Consider the following 18,538-nt stretch of genomic DNA (forward strand, 5'->3'; position numbering starts at 1 on the left):
CGCCGCACCGGGGCTCGGGCAGCGCAGCGCCTCGAGGTGGCCGGGGCTCCGTTAAGGCCACTCCTCTGCGGCGAAGGGAACGTGGCCTCCTCGAGTCCCGGTTCTCTGATGGGTCTCCTGCCGCGGGCCGGTCAGGGTAGCTCTTCGCCTTCCCTCGGGGGCTGGGCTGCACCGGCGGGGGGGTCAGCAATCAGCTGAACGCCTGTGTCATTAAGGATATCATAGAGTGGTTTGCATTGGAAGGAACCTTAAAAACCATCCAGTTCAACCCCCCCTTGCTCAAAGCTCCATCCAACCTGGCCTTGAACGCCTCCAGGGACGGGGCAGCCACAGCTCCTCTGGGCAACCTGCCCCAGGGGATCACCACCTGCACAGAAGAGAATTTCTTCCTCAGATCTCATCTCAATCTCCCCTCTTTCAGTGTCAAACCGTTCCCCTTCGTCCCATAGCTCCCCTCCCTCATCCAGAGTCCCTCCCCAGCTCTCCTGGAGCCCCTTTAGGCACTGGAAGGGGCTCTGAGCTCTCCCCTTTTCGACTTCTCTTTTCCAGGCTGAACCCCCCCAACTCTCCCAGCCTGTCCTCCCAGCAGAGGGGCTCCAGCCCTCCCAGCATCTCCGGGGCCTCCTCTGGCCCCGCTCCAACAGCTCCGTGTCCTTCTGCTGGTGGGACCCCCCGAGCTGGAGGCAGCACTGCGGGGGTGAATCCCCAGAGAAGAGGGGCAGATATGTTGTGGTTCAAATGTGTAAGGGTGTAGTATTGTTTTCTTGCCTGTCCAGTTAAGAAGCCAGATTTTCAGTTCTCAATAAGGGAGCCCAGAGGCAGGTTTGTGGTGCTGCAGCTGTTCAGAACTAGGCTCGTTTGTGAAGCACAGAAAGCTCTCCTTTCCCTTGGCTGCTGCCGCTGCCGCCCTTCCCCAAGACACTGAATGGAAAACCTGCGCCTGGGAGAGGATGTACGGTCAGGAACATCCTCATTTTCTGGGAGTCTAGACTGAGAGATAATGAATGGATTTTTTCACCCAGCTCCCTGAAACTTGGCAGTCATTGACAGAACGAGGGAACTGTCTCGCTTTGCTCACTGGTGGAGGGAAGCAAAAATAAAGCAAGTCTTGTCTAAGCACAAAGCAGCACATTCCAGAAAGCTGCTCGTGAGCCTTTCTTCTTCATGGCCAGTCATTTTCTTGTAGCCTTACGTTAGAGAATTGATATCGTGTTCTGAGGCATTTGAAGCGAGTAGTATGCGCTGAGCTTAGTGGACATCTATAATCCATTTCGTAATTATAGTAGTGAAATACTCACCTTGGTGTGCTAATGCATTGGAGCAGAAGTGAGCCACCTCTAGCTGTGACTGCAACAGCTTTGACTGTGAATTTCAGAGATGTCTTTCCACGTTTCAGTAAAGCCCGTCATTTGCCCGTGCCATGAGGAACACTGGGCGGTATGAGAATTCTGAAGGGAGGTGTTGCTATTGCAGCCCTTCGGAGGAAGGGAGTCTGGCCTTCCTCTCTGCAGGTGGTATCCCAGGACCTTCCCTTGGTCATTCTGAAACGGAGACGAGGCCTTTCTTCACTAGGAACTCGGTCTTGAACTGTTTCGACTGCTTTATTCCTCTCTTTCTATGCAGGGAGTCACGAAGGAAAACACCTGTGGCTGTTTCTTTGAAGGAGAATGAGCGGCTCTTTGGTGATAGCGCACTAGGAATGGTAAGAGTTCTTGTTTCTCATCGCGCCATCTGCGGTTTCTGTACCCAGAAGATACGCTCCCTCTGCTGGGTCCTTCGTGCTAAATGTCTGAGCTAGGAAGTTTTATTTCTTGTCCTGTACTTCTCATCTCCTTGGTGTGCTACTGGCTTTCCCTACTGGCTCTTTGTGTACTGGGGTGGTGCTCCTAACCCCTATAACAAGAGCCGTTCGCCACATAGCTCGGGAGAGGTTTCTTTGACAACAGACAAGCCGAAGAAATGCAGCTGGGTGATGTGCTTTTCCTTTCTGCAGTCCATAAGGACCCCCAAGGTGGCATTCAGATACTTTCAGGACCTGCTGGGTAAGCGTATCGATAACCCCCACGTGGCACTGTACCAATCCCGGTTCCCAGAGCACGAACTGGTGAAGGATGAGAAAAGGCAGACCGTTATCTTCAAGCTGTCCCAGTAAGTGGCTGCTTCTGGGTTCTTTGTGGAAGGGACTTTGGCTACCAACTTGTATTGTTGCTGCAGTTTTCTTTCCTGCCTGTTTCTCGTAGAACGATACAGTATTCTCCGGAGGAGATGCTGGGGATGGTCCTGAACTATTCACGTGGTCTGGCTGAGGAATTTGCAGGTTGGAAGGATTTAACTGTTTCTTACGGAATCTGGGTGCGATTCAAGTAGAGACTGGAGGTGTTTGAAAGCCCGCAGATTTTTAGAAACACTATGTTGGGTCTCTTGAGCTGTGGGCTGTAAGCAAGACTGAGCGGCTATCAAGCCCTCATTTATTTCTATTATGATGCGAGTCTGGGGTCTCAATCCTATTCTCGGCGGCAGGCACCCCAGATCCCACCCAACCTTGCAGTGAAGAAGCCTTACTGGCAACCTCTGGAGAAAGAGTAAAGTGTTTTCTCGCTCACGTGTGTGACTAGAGCAGAGGTACATTGGCAGGTAACTGCAGGGGAAGATGGAAGCGGCTCTGTTGAAGTCTGTGTTGTAACCGGTCTGGATGGAGCTGAGCTACAATTAAAGAGCAAAACCTGCCCTCTGCTGTGAAACTTGCTACCAGATAAGAGACCGTCATGCGTTTTCCATGCTGTGTTGCTAGTGAAATACAGCAGTAATGAAAACTGGGTGAATTTCGTGGATGTATTTGACTTATGAGGAGGCTGCGTGGTGTTTGGTTAGTCATGCTAAAGCCAGTCCGAAGGCTTTTTGCTCTGGAGAGAGAGTGTAATCCAGTGATAAAGTCAGTCTCCGTGAAGATAACGTTTCTTGAAATCTAAGGTATCCCAGAGAATGTGAGAGGTCAGTAGACATGTGGCTTTGTGAGAACCTGCAAAGACTGCTTGGTTTCAACAGGACACTGATAGTTTCGCCCCTAATGATCCTGGCTGCTGATGCTGCTTCAGGATTACATTCTGTACGAGTCTTTACCTTGGATTCTCTGGCTTGGCTGCTGTCACCCCTTTATAATGAGTCTTTGCACGTGGCTACACTGATGTGAAAACATGTTCCCTGCAACTCTTTCAGAGCAGCCCATCAAGGACGCGGTGATCACCGTTCCTGCCTACTTCAACCAGGCGGAAAGGAGGGCAGTTCTGCACGCCGCTCGCATGGCCGACTTGAAGGTGCTGCAGCTGATCAATGATAACACTGCCGTAGCCTTGAACTATGGAGTTTTTCGGAGGAAAGACATCAACGCCACTGCGCAGGTAGGTGCAGCTGGGAGGTGCGGAGAGTCCCGTGCAAGTGCTTGCATGCGGGGGAGAAAGTGCTGCAGATAAAATCAAAAGGACTTAACTCTGAGGAAGTGGACTCTGCTAGTCAACCGGTCTCCTCTGGTTTTGCATCTTCATCAACAAGAGCAAGAGAGGAAACCCTGTGTGACTACGTGGTGAAGCCTGAAAGCTTCTGGAGCGAGCGCAGGTGGCTGGGAGTTCCCATTTTGTAAACCTGTGCTTGTTCCTTGCCCATCAACTCGGGGCTGGGGTGGGGGGGAATAACATTAGCCATTTTCTAAGGTACTAGAAGACCGACTCTGAAATACTTGATTTTCCTGAGGTTGAAGTAACTTTTAAAGCACAAAGCTTTGTTTTCTGATCTATGAAATGGGTGAAAAAAGTTTTCTTGTCCGCTTGTGTCAAGTGTGACCCGAACACCTCCTGTGTTTGACCAAAGTACGAGTCCTGCTATTATGGTATGAAGCCAGGCTAGGGAGCGGACGGTCTTGGCCTGTATCAAGCTCAGACAGCAGGGGGTTCTTTCCTTATTCGTGGGGGATATCCAGGTGTTTCTGCTTCACCGTCCCAGCTTCTCTTTTCAGAATATCATGTTTTACGACATGGGAGCAGGAAGCACCGTTTGTACTATTGTTACGTATCAGACAGTGAAAACTAAGGACTCGGGAACACAACCTCAATTGCAGATCCAGGGCATTGGGTAAGAATTCAACACGAGTTGCACAAAACCTGCAGGTCTCAGGAAAGAAACCATTTGTTTCACAGTCTCTTCTAACCGTGGGATTTTGTGGTGAGGCTTCAGCACAGTAATTTGGATGGCAGAGTGGGAAACGTTTGGAGCGAGAGGGCTCCAGTTAGTAATAATTCTGGTGTCGCTGTGTTGTGCAGAGAACTTCCGGGAGCCCGGGACGCAACCAGTATACTAAATTTGCTCCAGGCTTGCTTTTTTTATAGCCTTAAGCCATTTTAGTGCAAATCCGCTTCCTATAATCTTACAGAGGTGGAGTGTGTCAGTTTGAAAAAGCAGAATATCCTCCCAGAGAGGAATGAAAATGCAGTGGGTTTGCCGAATCAGGAGGGGGGTGCTGTGAAGCACCAGCCCAGCAATTTTAATTGCAAAACGTTTACACTGCTGTTTCCAAGAAGACACCTGGGACCTGAGACGGCTATCCGTTAGCTTCTCAGCCGTTTGGCGTGCTTGGCAACAAAGCCTTTACCGTAAATATAATGAAGTTTCCTGCTCAAAGGTTATTGTGGTGGTGAATCTTTCTTTTCTTTGTTTCATTACAATGTGTTATTTTTGGAACAGCCATTGTTCTTTCACAGTCAATCACAGCCGATAGTAGCGCAGCTGCTTTTGACCGCTTGCCGCTCTGCGTATTTGTGAAGTAATACATGAAGTTTGTATTTCAATTTGGTTTGAGTTCTTACATCTCCATTCGTTCTTTTGCTCAGGTTTGACCGTACTCTTGGAGGTTTAGAGATGGAGCTTCGTCTCCGGGACTATTTGGCAAAACTCTTTAATGGTCAGCACCCTTCAAAAGACGTCCGAAAGAATCCCCGGGCCATGGCCAAACTACTGAAGGAGGCCAACCGCCTGAAAACTGTCCTGAGCGCGAACGCTGACCACATGGCACAGGTCCGACCTTCCATCACAGGCTTTCCAGCTCTTTTAGCATTGAGGGTGGGGTGGGTTAAGGGCGGGCTTGCAGGAACGCTGTCCCTCTGCAGCGTCAGTGCGTCGAGCGTCGCTTCTGGAGTTTCAGGGGGGGTGGTGGCGCGGGTAGTCCCGCTCAGTTTGTGCCCGCTTAGTACCACTGGTGGTTAAACGAGTGGATTGGGTGAGAGTTAGTCGTGTGAAGTTTGGTAAGTGAACTTTCACTGAGAGCGGCTGTCCGTTATACCCACATTCCATCCCCTCAGCACCTGAGCACTGGCAGGGTTTCGATGAATGCGATCAGGTCCTCGGTGCATTAAGGAAGCTGGAACTTTTTGCACGCTGGGCAAGTCGGGCAAAGATTTTGCTCGGAGAATGCTCCATGAACAGTTTCATTTCAGCTGTTTTTTTTCTGTACAGATCGAGGGGCTACTAGATGACATCGACTTCAAGGCTAAGGTCTCAAGACAGGAATTTGAGGATTTGTGTTCTGACTTGTTCCAGCGAGTCCCAGGACCTGTGCAGCAGGCTCTGAGCAGTGCAGAGATGAACCTGGTAGGTTTAGGAATGCGTTAACAAGCCTGAAGTGTCTATGTACGGAGCTGCTGTCATGTCACGATCAAAGCCTCGTTGGTTGTTGTGTTCCCAGCGCTGCTGAGAGGTACAGATGCCGGCTATTGTGATAGAGCGGTGTTGCTGCTGCAGTGAGGTTGCTTGCTGCGGTGTCAAGCCAGGAGTCAGTTGGGGCTCCCTGTGCTGTGCACCAGAAATGAAGGACTTGAAAGTGTTTCTTTCTGTTAAAATCTTTACTGTCAGGCTGGAGGTTTGAAACGCTGATCTTCCCTTTTTTTGGTCTCGGATGCTGATTCTGGTCTCTCTTTCTGAAGTTTTATCTCAAAGTGCCTGGAAACAGAATTATTGCTGCTCGGGCTTCTCCTTTGAGCGCTCCCTTTAGAAGCCCCGTTGGGGACTGCAGTTGCACCAAACGCGATGCAGTCCTTTGGAGAGACTTACTGCCTTGTTAAATGCTCGCTTTCCAGGGTGCTCTTTAGCATCTTCTGGCTCTAGTATTCAACGCAAGACGCTGGGTTGCCTCGCAGAGTCTGGGCTTCCCTCTCTTCTGGTCCCTCTTGCTGTCCGAGTCATGAGCTCCTCTGGCATGAAACTGTAGTCTGCCTAATTTCGAACCGAGTCCCGCGTTTCAGGTGACTTGAAGCAGTGGTCATGTTGCCCCTGCTTGGCAGGCCTGGCTCCAGGTTCCTTTTGTTGGCATGGCTTGTGTCAGCCTGTCTGAGATCTGTCGGGCACTGACATGCGCTGGGATGGCGGGACGTAGCCTGGGTAGTCTCCAAGCACCACGTCAGTGCGTGGTGACTGGGGAGGGAGCGTAAGGAAGCCCTGAGCTTAGCTTTCCAAAATTGCTTTCTCAAGACAAGGTGACTGTTTCCAATCCCTAGGATGGAATTGACCAGGTGATTCTAGTTGGAGGTGCCACACGGGTCCCCAAAGTGCAGGAGGTTTTGCTGAAAGCTGTGGGCAAGTGAGTATGTGAGGCCCCCTTCAGTCTGTCTCCCATTGACAAGTTGCTGTTCATGGCAGTGGCTGCAAAGCTGATGTCTGTTGCGTTTCACTTCATAGAGAAGAACTGGGCAAGAACATCAATGCCGATGAGGCTGCTGCCATGGGTGCAGTCTACCAGGCCGCTGCTCTGAGCAAAGCCTTTAAGGTGAAGCCTTTCGTTGTTCGGGATGCCGCTGTGTTCCCTATCCAGGTAACCTTTGGCTTGCTTTCTCTTGTGCAAGGTGTAGGTAAACAGGGCTGTGCTGGGGGAAATGTTCCAGGTGACCCGTTGAAGTAAGGAAGTTACGGACATCTTTCTGCCAATCTAAATAAAGAAAGCAGAAGAAAGTCGGCCTGACTGTAGAAGTGCTGTATCCAAGAAGCCGGGCTTATAGAAACATCTGTTGAGAAATATGTGCCTGTCCCGTGACTTTTGCAGGAGGTGGAGCAGCCACATGCTGCGGAAGCCTCCAACATAAGATGCCATAGAGGAAGTCTGCAGTTGCCAAGTCGTATTTTCTGTTTGTGCTGCAGGTGGAGTTTACCCGTGAAGTTGAGGAGGACGATAAATCCAAGAGTCTAAAGCATAATAAGAGGATTTTGTTCCAGCGCATGGCGCCCTATCCACAGCGCAAAGTTATCACTTTCAACCGCTACACAGACGACTTTGAGTTCTATGTCAACTATGGGGATCTGTCTTTCCTAAACCAGGACGACATGCGGTGAGCTGAGGCGAGCGCCTGAGCAGGCAGCTCCACGGCAGTGCAGTATGCCTAGCTGGAAGATTGTACTGGCAGACAGGTCTAGGAATCTGCCTGGCCACCAGCGCGTATTTGCAGATCCGTTCTCACAGTTGTGTGCGCTTTAGCAAACGGAGCTGTGCTGGTTCCTTGTTTTGTGCATGGTCTGTCGCTGCAGACGTGACTGTGAGAAGCGGTTAGCTGTTCTGCAGCATTGTTATCTCAAGTTTTCTCTCTGCTTTTGTCTCTGTGTCATCAGGATCTTTGGTTCTCTTAATCTCACTACCGTGAGGCTAAAGGGAGTTGGAGACAGTTTCAAGAAGCACTCGGATTATGAATCCAAAGGCATCAAAGCTCACTTCAACATGGATGAGAGTGGAGTTCTGAGTCTTGACCGGGTAAGCACCACCCCGTTGGGATGTTTGTCAGCCTGTGTATTTTCCAGTTCTGTCCCTCTCTCTGGTTCTTGCTTACTGCTAATTCTGTGCCCCGCTCTCCAAGGTGGAGTCCGTGTTCGAGACCTTGTTGGAAGACAAGCTGGAGGAGGAGTCGACGCTGACAAGTAAAGGCTCAACTTCGATATTTGTACTGACTTGTGTTTTACCTGCGGTAGCCAGGATAACTAAAGCATGTCATTGCTTCGATCAGAGCAAGCACTGTGGTTTTGGGATGGGGAGATTAAATGGTTAGCCCTAGCCTCTGATTGCGTATGCAGATCCAAAATACCTAAAAGCCCTTTGCAAGTGGCGTCTGGGTGCTGCCAGGAGCTCTGAAATGTCATACGCTCCTAAGGCGACTATGGCATTGCAATGTGAAAAATAGCAGTTGCTTCCTCTTTGTTCCACCACAGCTGCTAATTTCAGATCTGTCCTGAAAGGGAGTCCCGGATCCGCAGCATTCTCCCTTCTCGTTGCTGGGGTTGCAACGCCCTGATCTGTGCTTTGCATCGCTCAGGTTTTAGAGCACAGACTTCCCTATAGAGAGGAGTTGGAAACGCACATGTTGGGAGGTGAAGGGGAGATGCAGGGATGGCTAATGCAGCCACAGGTTGGAGCCTGAAGCTTTTTTGTCAAAGCGATGAGTTTCAGGCCACATTCCAGCGGAGGTAGAGGCCTCACTTGTCTGTGCACACGAAAACACAAAGTGAGGTCAGGGAAGGAGGAGTTTCTGGAGTGCATCTAGCTAACCTACACTGCCAGGGGAGCTCCTTGGTCATCGTTGCGGTTGTGAGGGGAAGAACTGAGAGCCCGAGATTACTTTCTTCCTCCTTTTGGGTGCTTAATATTCTGGATTTTTTTGTCTTCCACCGACAGAACTTGGAAACACCATCTCAAGCCTGTTTGGGGGCGGTGGCCCTACGCCAGAGGCTGGAGAGAACCTGACAGACTCAGTTCAGGTGAGCCCCAGGGTGATTGCTAGTGGGAGGGAGCCCCTGGGTCTCGCTGTGGCTGCTGAAGAGGCAGTGATCCACACGAGCAAATTAAAGGTGTTTGGCAGCGTGTCAGGATTTTAAATATTTTCAGGAAGTGCTATGTTCCCCTTGAGCTTCGTGTGGCGTGTGCTTAAAGACAATTGTGCTCTTTTGCTGGCAAGTCCAGCAGTGGTGGACTGATGTTACAGGACTTGTTTCTGGGGAAGTCTCTCGTTCCTAAATCATCCTGGTGCTGGATGGACAGGCTTCTGCCTCTGTGTTCTGTATGCGAGTGTCTAGCAGCCTCCTTGCTCTCTCCCAGGCTGTATAGGCACAGCTGCCATTACGCTGGCAGTAGTGATTAGGTTTCCTTCTAGTGAGATGAAAGCTCCTTGTCAGTTGTGTCCTGCACTGAAGGGACTCTTAATTAATATCCTAGCTCAGCGTAGTCCCTGGCTGCAGTCACTGTGAGTGCTGTTTTTCATACGTATGTTTTTTGCAGAGAATTATCTGTTCTGTGAAACATTTGCGTGGAATTTCTACGTTAAAACCACTATTTTTCTTTCCCCTTTAATTGCCTGTGATGACCAGGAAGAAGAAGAGAGCCTGGCAGAAACAGGTAAAGAAGAGCAGGGGGAGAAACAAGACCAGAAGAGCAGTGCAGAAGATGCTGGTGAAGAGCGGGGAGAAGAGAAACAGCAGTCTGCAGGTCAGGCAGAAACTTCCCCTCCGAAAGCAGAGTCCCAGAAAAAGGAAGAAGGCGAGAAATTAGAGTCTCAGGTGAGCAGCAGATTGGAGGAACGGGACTGTGATTTCCATGGGCTTCTTGTTTCCCTATTAGTGCCCTGCCTTGGAAAAAAAGTTGCAAAATCTGCAAACCTGTTCCTTTGCCTGAGAATGTACATTGTCTGTTCCAGGATCCCAAAGACAACAGAGAAACTGCGAAAGAGGAAGAACCGTCCAAAAGTTCTGGTGAGAGCACAGTTAGCAAAACGGAGGAAGAGAAGAAGATCAAAGCACCCAAGAAGCAGAAGCTTGTCCACGAGATCACCATGGAGCTGGATGTAAACGATGTGCCTGACCTGCTGGAGGACGAACTGAAGAGCTCGATGAAAAAGTATGTTTGAAATGGCTCCGCTAGGTTAAAGCTCTAGATGAAGGAAGTGAATTGCTTTGGAACGGTGGTAGCTCACGGAGCGCTGCTGTACTCGGAAACTGATGTGTATGATGTGGTGCTCATCTAGCGGCACTTGCTACCTTTTGATTTCTGTTCTCTTGGCATGTTAGACTCCAAGACTTGACAATCAGAGATCTAGAGAAACAGGAAAGAGAAAAATCGGCCAACAGCTTGGAGTCATTCATCTTTGAGACCCAGGTAAGAGAAGGATATAAAGAAATGAGAATTCCTGCAGAGCACGTAGAAGTGTCTTATGCAGCTTGGCTGATCTGAATGTAGGGGAGTTGTTCGAGCTCGGGGAAGCTGATTTGAAGAGCCCAGCTTTTGTCTTTCAGTTGCTTTTTCTGCTACCATTAGGCTTCCCAAGCCCACGTGCAGTTGGGAGGTTTCCTCGGTACAAAATGAGCGCGTTCATTCACCGTGTCTTAACACCTTAAACTTTGGGTTTCCAGTATCCCTATGTGCACTTACCTGTGTGTTTTGGAGCAATTGCACTCAGGCTATAAAGAAGCAATAGCTTCTCAAGAACTGTTGAGCAGAAGAGGCAAGTGATGATAAGTGTGTGTGAAATCATGGTGGTTGCAGCTTTACGATCAGATACCTGCTGTGGGCGTATGTCTATATACCCGGTGTATTGCTGTCGTGCTGCTGGTAATGCCAGGAGCAGGAGCCCGGGTTTGGGAGGGTTGAACAAGAATCTCCTGGCCAGGCAGGTGCAGGCAGCACCCCGGGAGTTCACAGTCCAGCCCAGTTGCCAGCGGGTGACCTGGTTTTATGCTGCCGTGCTCAGTGGTATTTGACGGGAGTGCTTGCTTTGTTCTTTTCAGGACAAGCTTTACCAAGAGGAGTATCAGTTTGTCTCAACAGAGGAGCAAAGAGAAGAAATTTCCAGAAAGCTGAGCGAGGCTTCCAGCTGGATGGAGGAGGAGGGCTATGCAGCTGCAACTAAGGTATTGCTGCACGTAGTCGGGATGCCGGTCTGCTGTCAGTGACAGAAGTGACTGCACAGGCTGACAGAGTATTCATCCATCTTGATCCTTTGTCATCTGGTTCTTGGAAGCTTCTTGCTCAGTGCGTTATGCACAGAGCAAAATAGGGAGTTCTTCCAGCCACGGATGCATCTCTAACAGCTTCAGCAGTAACCTGATTCTACATAAAGCTTAGTCATCTGGCTTTTTTTTACTGTATTGAATAGATACTGATAGAATGTCAAAAATTGCGGTTTTAACTTCTGAGGTTTACGATGTTGGACAGTGGGCAAACTAATCGTCTCCTTTCCCCTTTTCCCCATTTGCAGGAGCTGAAAGACAAGCTTTCGGAGCTGAAAAAGCTTTGTAGGAACCTCTTCTTCCGTGTTGAGGAAAGAAGAAAGTGGCCAGAACGCCTGGCTGCCCTGGAAAGTCTGCTCAACCACTCCACCATCTTTCTCAAGTAAGAGCAAGCTGTTGGGAAGGAGAGTCGTGCAGACGATAATGTAAGAGATGCCAACAGAACATGAGCAGATCGCGTGTGGTCTGGAAGTCGCTAGTGCTTCTTGAGAAAAGACGACCAAAACCCTGCTTACTGGTGCTCAGTTCTGCAGAGCCCGATAACGGCGGCATACAAGCTCTGTTTGAACTGGGGGACAGGAACTGTCTGATGCTGCACGCACCATTTGCAAGCAGATTTTTCCCTCGTGGTCCTATTGGGCTCATTTTTTTTTTTTCTATCTTCTTCCCTGTTTTTTCTAATCTCGTGATAGCTGCATTTGCTGGCTCTGTATTCCTTTCGTAGCATCCAGAGATTGATTTAGGGCTCTGTTTCCTGCAGATGCAAGAGACGTAACTGTAAAATGTACTAATTGGTTGGTATGCACAGTGGCTAGTTATTATTATGATTACTGGAACTGTAAACACTGAGTTGCTAAGGTACAGTCTAGTTGGTTTAAGGGAAATAAACTTTCTCCTTATCTTTAAGGGGAGCCCGAATGATTCCAGAGTCTGACCAGATATTCACAGAAGTGGAACTGAGTACACTGGAAAAAGCCATCAACGAAACAACGGTAATAAAGGATCAAATGATCCTGGAAGAGGGTGGGGGTGGCGGTTTGGGTTGTGTTTCCTCTCCAAAGTAATAGGTCGTGTAATTTCACGAGTGTGCATGTCTTGTTTCTCTGTCACCTGCCAACCTCTGCGGTATTTCAGTGCTTTCTAATGCCCAGCTTGACCCCAGACTGCTTGGGCGGGATAATGGTTCTTGTGTTGCATGTGGACAGTTGTCTCCAGGAGTGGTGGTGTAGCCCAGTAATCTGACTGCAGTTTTTAAAAGCAGGCACCGGGTTTGGAGGGTTCTGTTTCTTCGTTTTGTCCTATGTCTGGGTAATTAAGAAGCTTGTGGAAATGTAGCAGGGAGCAGCGTTGTTCTGAGTAAGCTAGAAGGCCCAGGAGCGGTGACTTGGAGATACTGTGAAGTACAGTGGTTCCTGGAACCAAAAAGCAGCCGAAAAGCACTTCTTCCCTCCCATCCCACAGACGTGGAAAAACGAGACAGTGGCTGAGCAGAACAAGCTTTCTCCTACTGAGAAACCCGTCCTGCTGTCCAAAGACATAGAGCTCAAGATAGCAGCCCTGGACAGGGAAGTGCAGTATCTTCTGAATAAGGCCAAGTTTGCAAAACCCAAACCCAAAAAGGAGAAGAACACCACAAAACCAGAATCAGGCAAGAATGCTACAGCAACCTCTGAGACCGAGAATACTATCCCTCCCACGGAGGGGAAACAAGACGGTAAGGAGCGTGTGGGGAGCGTGCATGTAACTCCTGGTATAGAATTACCACCTGTATCTCTCTGCCTTGAGTGAAAGGGAGCTTAATGAGTGAAGACAATAGTTAACTGTAGGATCAAGCGATCCTCCTCCTAGTTTTCAAAGACAGCTGGGAAAATCTAGGTATGGCGTGTCCTTTTCCCCCAACCGTTTGTTTGTTTTTTTCTGTGAAGGAACGGGAGGTATTTATAAACTTCCTGGGGTGGTTAGTCAGTATCTGTCTGGCCGGCGGCTGCCTCAGAAGACAGATAAGCCATCAGTTCCGTTCTGGGTGTCCAGAGCAAGTATTCAAGGTCATGTCCTGTATCAAGGAACAGGACGAGCTGTTGGTGAGAAAGGTTTGTGGCTTAGACGGCCCCAGGAAAAAAAAAAATCTCTTGGGACACCCAGACTTGCAGTTTTCTGAACTTTTTTAAGATCCTCAGGCTCTGCGTGCCATGGTCCTTTTAAATCTCAACTGCTGGTTGTCAGCAGAGTTCCCTGCTGGTTCCTGTGGCCTGAGGAAGAGCTCCTGCTTATAGTCACAGCTCCGCAGGTGACTTGCCTGTGCAACCCGTGAATCTCCAGGGCTTCTAGGGACATCAAGCCTGGCACACAGAGGCAGTGAGGAATACGAAGCAGTTCTGTGGTGCATCTCTGGGTGTTGCAGAGAGCCACAGTGAGAGCGAATTCCCCCAGTCCTGCTGCGGCACCACAGCTGGCTTGTTTGCAAACCTCACCTCTAGTCAACTGCGCCTGATCTCCTGTGCATTCTCCTTTAACCTTTGTGCTGTTTCTTTCTGCTTTGGACGTAGACAAACCTGAGGACATCGGTCCAGCCAAGGAGCCTCCTACAGCTGAGAAGGTAGCAACAGGTGATGAGCCTGGATCAGACTCGGGTGAGTACAAGTTTGTCTAACGATCTGGAACTTGGTAGCTCCAAGTGCAACTGTCCGTGTGCCTCTTTCCATCTCTTTAGCTGAAGGAGGTGGTAAGATGGTAGAACACCTGATTGCAAAGCAATTGTTAATTCTGCAAAGAGGAAGGCACAACTTTTGGTTCCTCGCTGTTCCCATACTTTCACTGTTCTTCCCACGCTTTCACTGTTCCGTGTGAAGTTGTAACATACCTCTGCCTCATCCACTGCTTTGTGCCTCGGTTGCTGCGGGTTATAGCCAGTCCTGTAGCTGTAAGCCTGGCTGCCTTAAGAGGCTGATGTGCAGGATGTGTTTATTCTGCCAGCCCCATCGTGAGGACAGTAACGTCTTCAGCTCTTGGGAGTCAAGTACCAGTCCTCAAAGCGTTCCTATGACCTTCCCACCATAGACGGGGAGTTTGGTGGAAAACTGAACGAACGTCAGGGGCTGTCAGTGCTGCTTCGTGTGCTGTAAAAACTGTTAGTGTGTAATTGAGTTTACTTCATTACACAGGGTCCAAAAAAGAGAAGACAACAGAAGCTGGAGAAGAAAGCAGGAAAAACGATGAGTTATAACACCCCTGAAATCCCACTAGTGTCAACATCTATTTATTTCATGGTTACGTTCTTGTTTTTAAAATGGACCTGGTTAGTCATGGTGTAAATGGAACACAACCACCAGTCTGGCAACACGATGGGATAGAGATGTAAATTTTATTTTTTCTTTCTGGGGATTTTGCCGCTACTAACTTAGTGAATTGGGTTTTGTTTTTCTTATGTGTTTGAAGGTGAGGCAGTGAGCCCACCGAGGATCCGTCTCAGTTTCAGTACGGGAGTCACCACAGTGACTTTTTCAGTAAAGAAACATCTTAAGCTTTAGGAAGTAATTCGGAACATAAACTCCGTGCCATCCCTCCTCGGGTGGGGATAATGCAGGAGCATCAATGAGGTGGTGGTGTCTCTGCTGCCGCGGCCCTGGCGTGGTTCTGGCGGCGTGCTGCCCTTCGGGACGGAGGGCAGGCAGGTCAGACAGTCTCCATTTTCTACGGACTGTTGTTTAACGCCCTCTCTCTCTGCGAGAGTCTGGAAACCTGCGCTGAGACGCGACGGAAAGATTGCGTTTATCGTTCCCGAGGAGAGAAAAGCTCCACCGTGGCCACGCCGGGGGCCGAGCGGAGCCTCGGTGAGGGCCAGCTCCGGGCAGCCATGACTCTCCCCCTTCCTCCTCCATTGTGCCCCTCCCGCCGCACGCCAGCGGCCGCCTGTCAACGCGCATCTGACGCTCGTGTCCATTTGGGCTTCTTCAACCCAAAATAAAAAGTTACACGTCCCGATGGTTTCGCTTCTTCCGGAAGGTACGGGAAGGGGCGGGGCGGGACTTCCGCCCGGGGCGGTTAGGGACGGGGCGGCGGCAGGAGCCGGTAGCACCGGCCGGTCCCTCCGCCCGTCCCGTCCCCGCTGTCGCCGCCCGCCCGCCGGGCTCGGGGGGCTGGGCATCAGCCGCCTCGCCCGTCCCGTCGCCGGCTGGCCGCGGAGGAGCGCGGCGGGATGGCGGCCGGCGGGTACGGCCGGTACCGGGCCGTGATCTTTGCGGCCATGTTCGTCGGGTACACGCTCTACTACTTCAACCGCAAAACCTTCTCCTTCGTCATGCCCGCCGTCATGGCTGAGGTGCCGCTGGGGAAGGACGAGCTGGGTGAGTGCCCCCCCCGGGCCCCCGGTGCTGGCGCTAACGGGCGGGCCGGTGGCCGTCCCCCCCGGCTGAGGCGTCCCTCGGGCTCTGCCCCACCGCAGGTCTCATCACCAGCAGCCAGTCCGCGGCCTATGCCATCAGTAAGTTCATCAGTGGTGTCCTCTCCGACCAGATGAGCGCCCGCTGGCTCTTCTCCTCTGGCCTGCTGATGGTGGGCTTGGTCAACGTGGTCTTCTCCTGGAGCTCCACCGTCACGGCCTTCGCTGGGCTCTGGTTCCTCAACGGGCTGGCCCAGGGGCTGGGCTGGCCACCCTGCGGGAAGATACTGCGGAAAGTAAGTGTTTGCTGGGAAAGGCGAGAGGGAAACGTCTCACGGCTCTTCTTCTGAGCTCTCCCGGCAGCAGGTCTGCGCAGACCATGGTGCAGGAACGCTCGCTCCAAAGTCAGAGGAATTTGCACCCATTCCTGCCTCCCCTGAGGTTGAAACCACCAGCAGTCCTTGCTTCTGCCTGCAGAGCAAGTGTCCCTGCACAAGGTTCTGTTTGTTCTAGCCAAGATTCAAAAAGTTTGTTAGCCCTTGTGTTTATGGGCCTGGAGTCTAGCTCAGTTTGACAAGTTACGTCTCCTAGTTTAGCAGACCTTCTCCACTGTAAGAGACATCATTTGTCAGAACCCAATACTTCAAGCGTGCAGACAGAGGTCTGCTCATCTCATCACTGCGGCGGCGGTTTGCTGCTGGGCAAGGGGCAATGAGCAGAAGTCCATCTGCACGCTCAGGGAACTCCAGAACTGCAAATTGCAGGCCGTTCAGGTAGAAAACCGGGTGATATATGGAGTAACAGCGTGAGTCGAGCCTCTAAGCTGTCTGTATTTGGTCTTTGGGGCAATCTAAATGGAACAGATTGATTTCTGCCTTAGGGCGGAGAGAAGGGAGGTCAGCTGCCTGCTAACCTCTCATGAAAGATATAAAACCCAGGAATGCAGGTACCTGCGGGATGAGGGCAGATGAACAAATGCATTGCCCTTCAGTGAGGCATCTAGCCTCGTTTAGCTGGTGAGAAAAGGACTGCCTGAGACGGCTGCGTGCACAGAAAGGCAGTTCCCGAATAACAGACACAATACACGTAGTGTTTTCTGAAGACATTTGTGAATGTAGCGCTGGGACGTTTTCCTGCTGGCAGGCACCACCCAAGGGGTTCTGGCTCTGGGTGCACGGTGCAATGCAGAGCCCATCGTGCCTGATACTTAAGGCAACAGTGAGTCCTAAAGTTACCCTGTGACTCTCTGCCTATCCGTTCATGCTCCTGTGCCAGCAGACCTTTCCAGGAGGACACTGTTCCTAGCAAGTGAGTACGCAGAACCGCGCGCTCTTAAATTTGCCTCTCCTGGCCCACGTCTCAGTTTCATCGTCTGTAAATGGAAATAACTCTGAGCTGGCTCGCAGTGCGAGCACCTGTCCGGCTCCTGCAGCTGACACTTGAGTAACGTTTGGAGTTCCCCACACGACTAAGGTAGCAGAGTGTGGACACTCCCTTTGCCTGCTTTTGTAGATCTGGGTCAGAATTGCCCCGAACCCACAGCGTGGGCCTTGACTGAGGAATTTCAGGTGTAGCGTCACATTCTCTCTCAGACCTCATGCCGTTTTTCTTGTTGTTGCACAGTGGTTTGAGCCTTCCCAGTTCGGGACTTGGTGGGCAATCCTGTCTACAAGCATGAACTTGGCTGGAGGCTTAGGTCCCATTGTGGCTGCTCTGGTGTCTCTGAACTACGATTGGCGCATGACTTTGTCCTTCTCTGGCTTCATCTGTGTGGTTGTCTCTTTTGTTTGCCTCGTCCTGATTAAAAACGAGCCGTCGGATGTTGGGCTACCCAACATTGAACAAGGAGCCAAGAAAGGGAAGAAAGGTGAGCACGAGACTTCACTGTAAGCGGGCAGCTGCAGCAGAAGATGCGCCGCCTTCTGTCTGTGTTCCAGCGTAAATGTGTCGCTCTCAGTGTACTGAGGCCTCCATCCTTCCCACTTCCCAAAACCGCCATTCGGCAGGATAGCTGTTAAGGGGTTGTTTTTGGTAGCTTTACTCTAGTAACTGTCGAGCTGCTGTGTTGAATTTATAAATCCTATAAACCAAGCCCCAGTGGGACCATTTGGGAAGGGTCTGGTGTATGGGCTTCTGAGACCGTCACAGCAGAGTGCAGCAGCAGAGCAGAGGAAGAGCCTGACCCCCAATTAGTTCTGTTCGTTGGCCTGCCAGTGACCGTGTGCACGTCGCTGAGATGCTCATGGCTGGCTGTTTCATCTCCCTGTTTGTGTAACGTCTTCCTGCTAATAGTGCCCTCCTTTTCTTGGGGCTTTATTTGCTTGGACTGTGAGCCGAGTCTCGTGGTGGGTACTGGAGAGAGAGAAAAAACACACCAGCAGGTAATGCTTCCTGAAGCCTGACCTTCCTCTCCTTCACGTTAGCAGGGGACAGGCAGTTCTCCCCTCACCCCGCCATGGGTTCTCTTGACCCCTGGCTTGCGGTGGACTCTGCTCAGTGTTTTCTGTCCTAACCTAGGACGTCTAGTTAGTAAATGTTTATTCAGACTGCTGAGTATGGTGCTCCTCTGAAAGCAGAACAGGTAGAGGGGAATTGCAACAGAGGTTTGCTATAGGATTTTAAAGGCCAGTGAAGCTCAGCCTACCTTCCACACTGTCCTGCGATGCCTGTGCTGCTACAGTGGACCTCCGTGTGTACAAAAAACAATCTTGCTTCCCCAGAGTATTCTGTGGGGATGGGAGGTTTGTAGGCGTTCTTGGATGGGTGATGCAAAAATGAAGGTAGCGCCTGAAAGTCAGCATCTTTGTTTGGGTCTACGTAGTGGCTTTCGCAGGCAGAGCTTAAAAGCATTAGCGCGAAATCTGGAGACGATGATCCTTTTTTGGAGAGCCTTTGCGAGGGTTTATTGGCAACCGCAATACAGAAAATTACTGGGAGTAGTGTTTTGATTGTTCTGTTGAAATCTGTAATGAATGTGGAACAAATTGACAGAAAAGATTCTGAAATCACAGCAAACCCAGAACAAGGGGGAGGTAAAGCCATTCACTACCGGCAGCTATGAATATCTCCCTCTGTAAGGATGTCCTTGTGCATGAATCCTGCCTGCAGATGTGTCTGTAGTGCCGCTGAGGCGGCGTGGTT

At 50.6% G+C, this 18,538-nt stretch overlaps 2 protein-coding genes across 3 annotated transcripts in view; both read left to right on the forward strand.

Moving 5' to 3' along the window:
• Positions 1 to 1,420: 1,420 nt before the first annotated feature.
• HYOU1 (hypoxia up-regulated 1) lies at positions 1,421 to 14,242 on the forward strand. The gene is given in 24 exon segments (XM_009879517.1): positions 1,421 to 1,437; positions 1,624 to 1,702; positions 1,994 to 2,148; positions 2,241 to 2,317; positions 3,217 to 3,365; positions 3,367 to 3,398; positions 3,997 to 4,125; positions 4,881 to 5,064; positions 5,503 to 5,637; positions 6,540 to 6,622; positions 6,721 to 6,853; positions 7,177 to 7,364; positions 7,642 to 7,780; positions 7,884 to 7,944; positions 8,696 to 8,778; positions 9,385 to 9,573; positions 9,711 to 9,910; positions 10,081 to 10,168; positions 10,798 to 10,920; positions 11,268 to 11,401; positions 11,927 to 12,011; positions 12,481 to 12,733; positions 13,566 to 13,649; positions 14,181 to 14,242. Coding segments are annotated over 24 exon segments (2,862 nt in total).
• A 964-nt stretch (positions 14,243 to 15,206) lies between these two features.
• SLC37A4 (solute carrier family 37 (glucose-6-phosphate transporter), member 4) overlaps positions 15,207 to 18,538 on the forward strand; it is a 7,429-nt gene continuing 4,097 nt past the window's right edge. For both annotated transcript variants that reach the window (XM_009895922.1, XM_009895923.1), the window contains exons 1-3: positions 15,207 to 15,362; positions 15,461 to 15,693; positions 17,021 to 17,264. In XM_009895922.1, the coding sequence (XP_009894224.1) occupies positions 15,215 to 15,362; positions 15,461 to 15,693; positions 17,021 to 17,264 (625 nt within the window). In that variant the 5' untranslated portion in view covers positions 15,207 to 15,214. The remainder of the gene's footprint in view (positions 15,363 to 15,460; positions 15,694 to 17,020; positions 17,265 to 18,538) is intronic.

The sequence above is a fragment of the Charadrius vociferus genome, unplaced genomic scaffold (genome assembly GCF_000708025.1).
Source record: "Charadrius vociferus isolate BGI_N301 unplaced genomic scaffold, ASM70802v2 scaffold172, whole genome shotgun sequence".
Taxonomy (NCBI): domain Eukaryota; kingdom Metazoa; phylum Chordata; class Aves; order Charadriiformes; family Charadriidae; genus Charadrius; species Charadrius vociferus.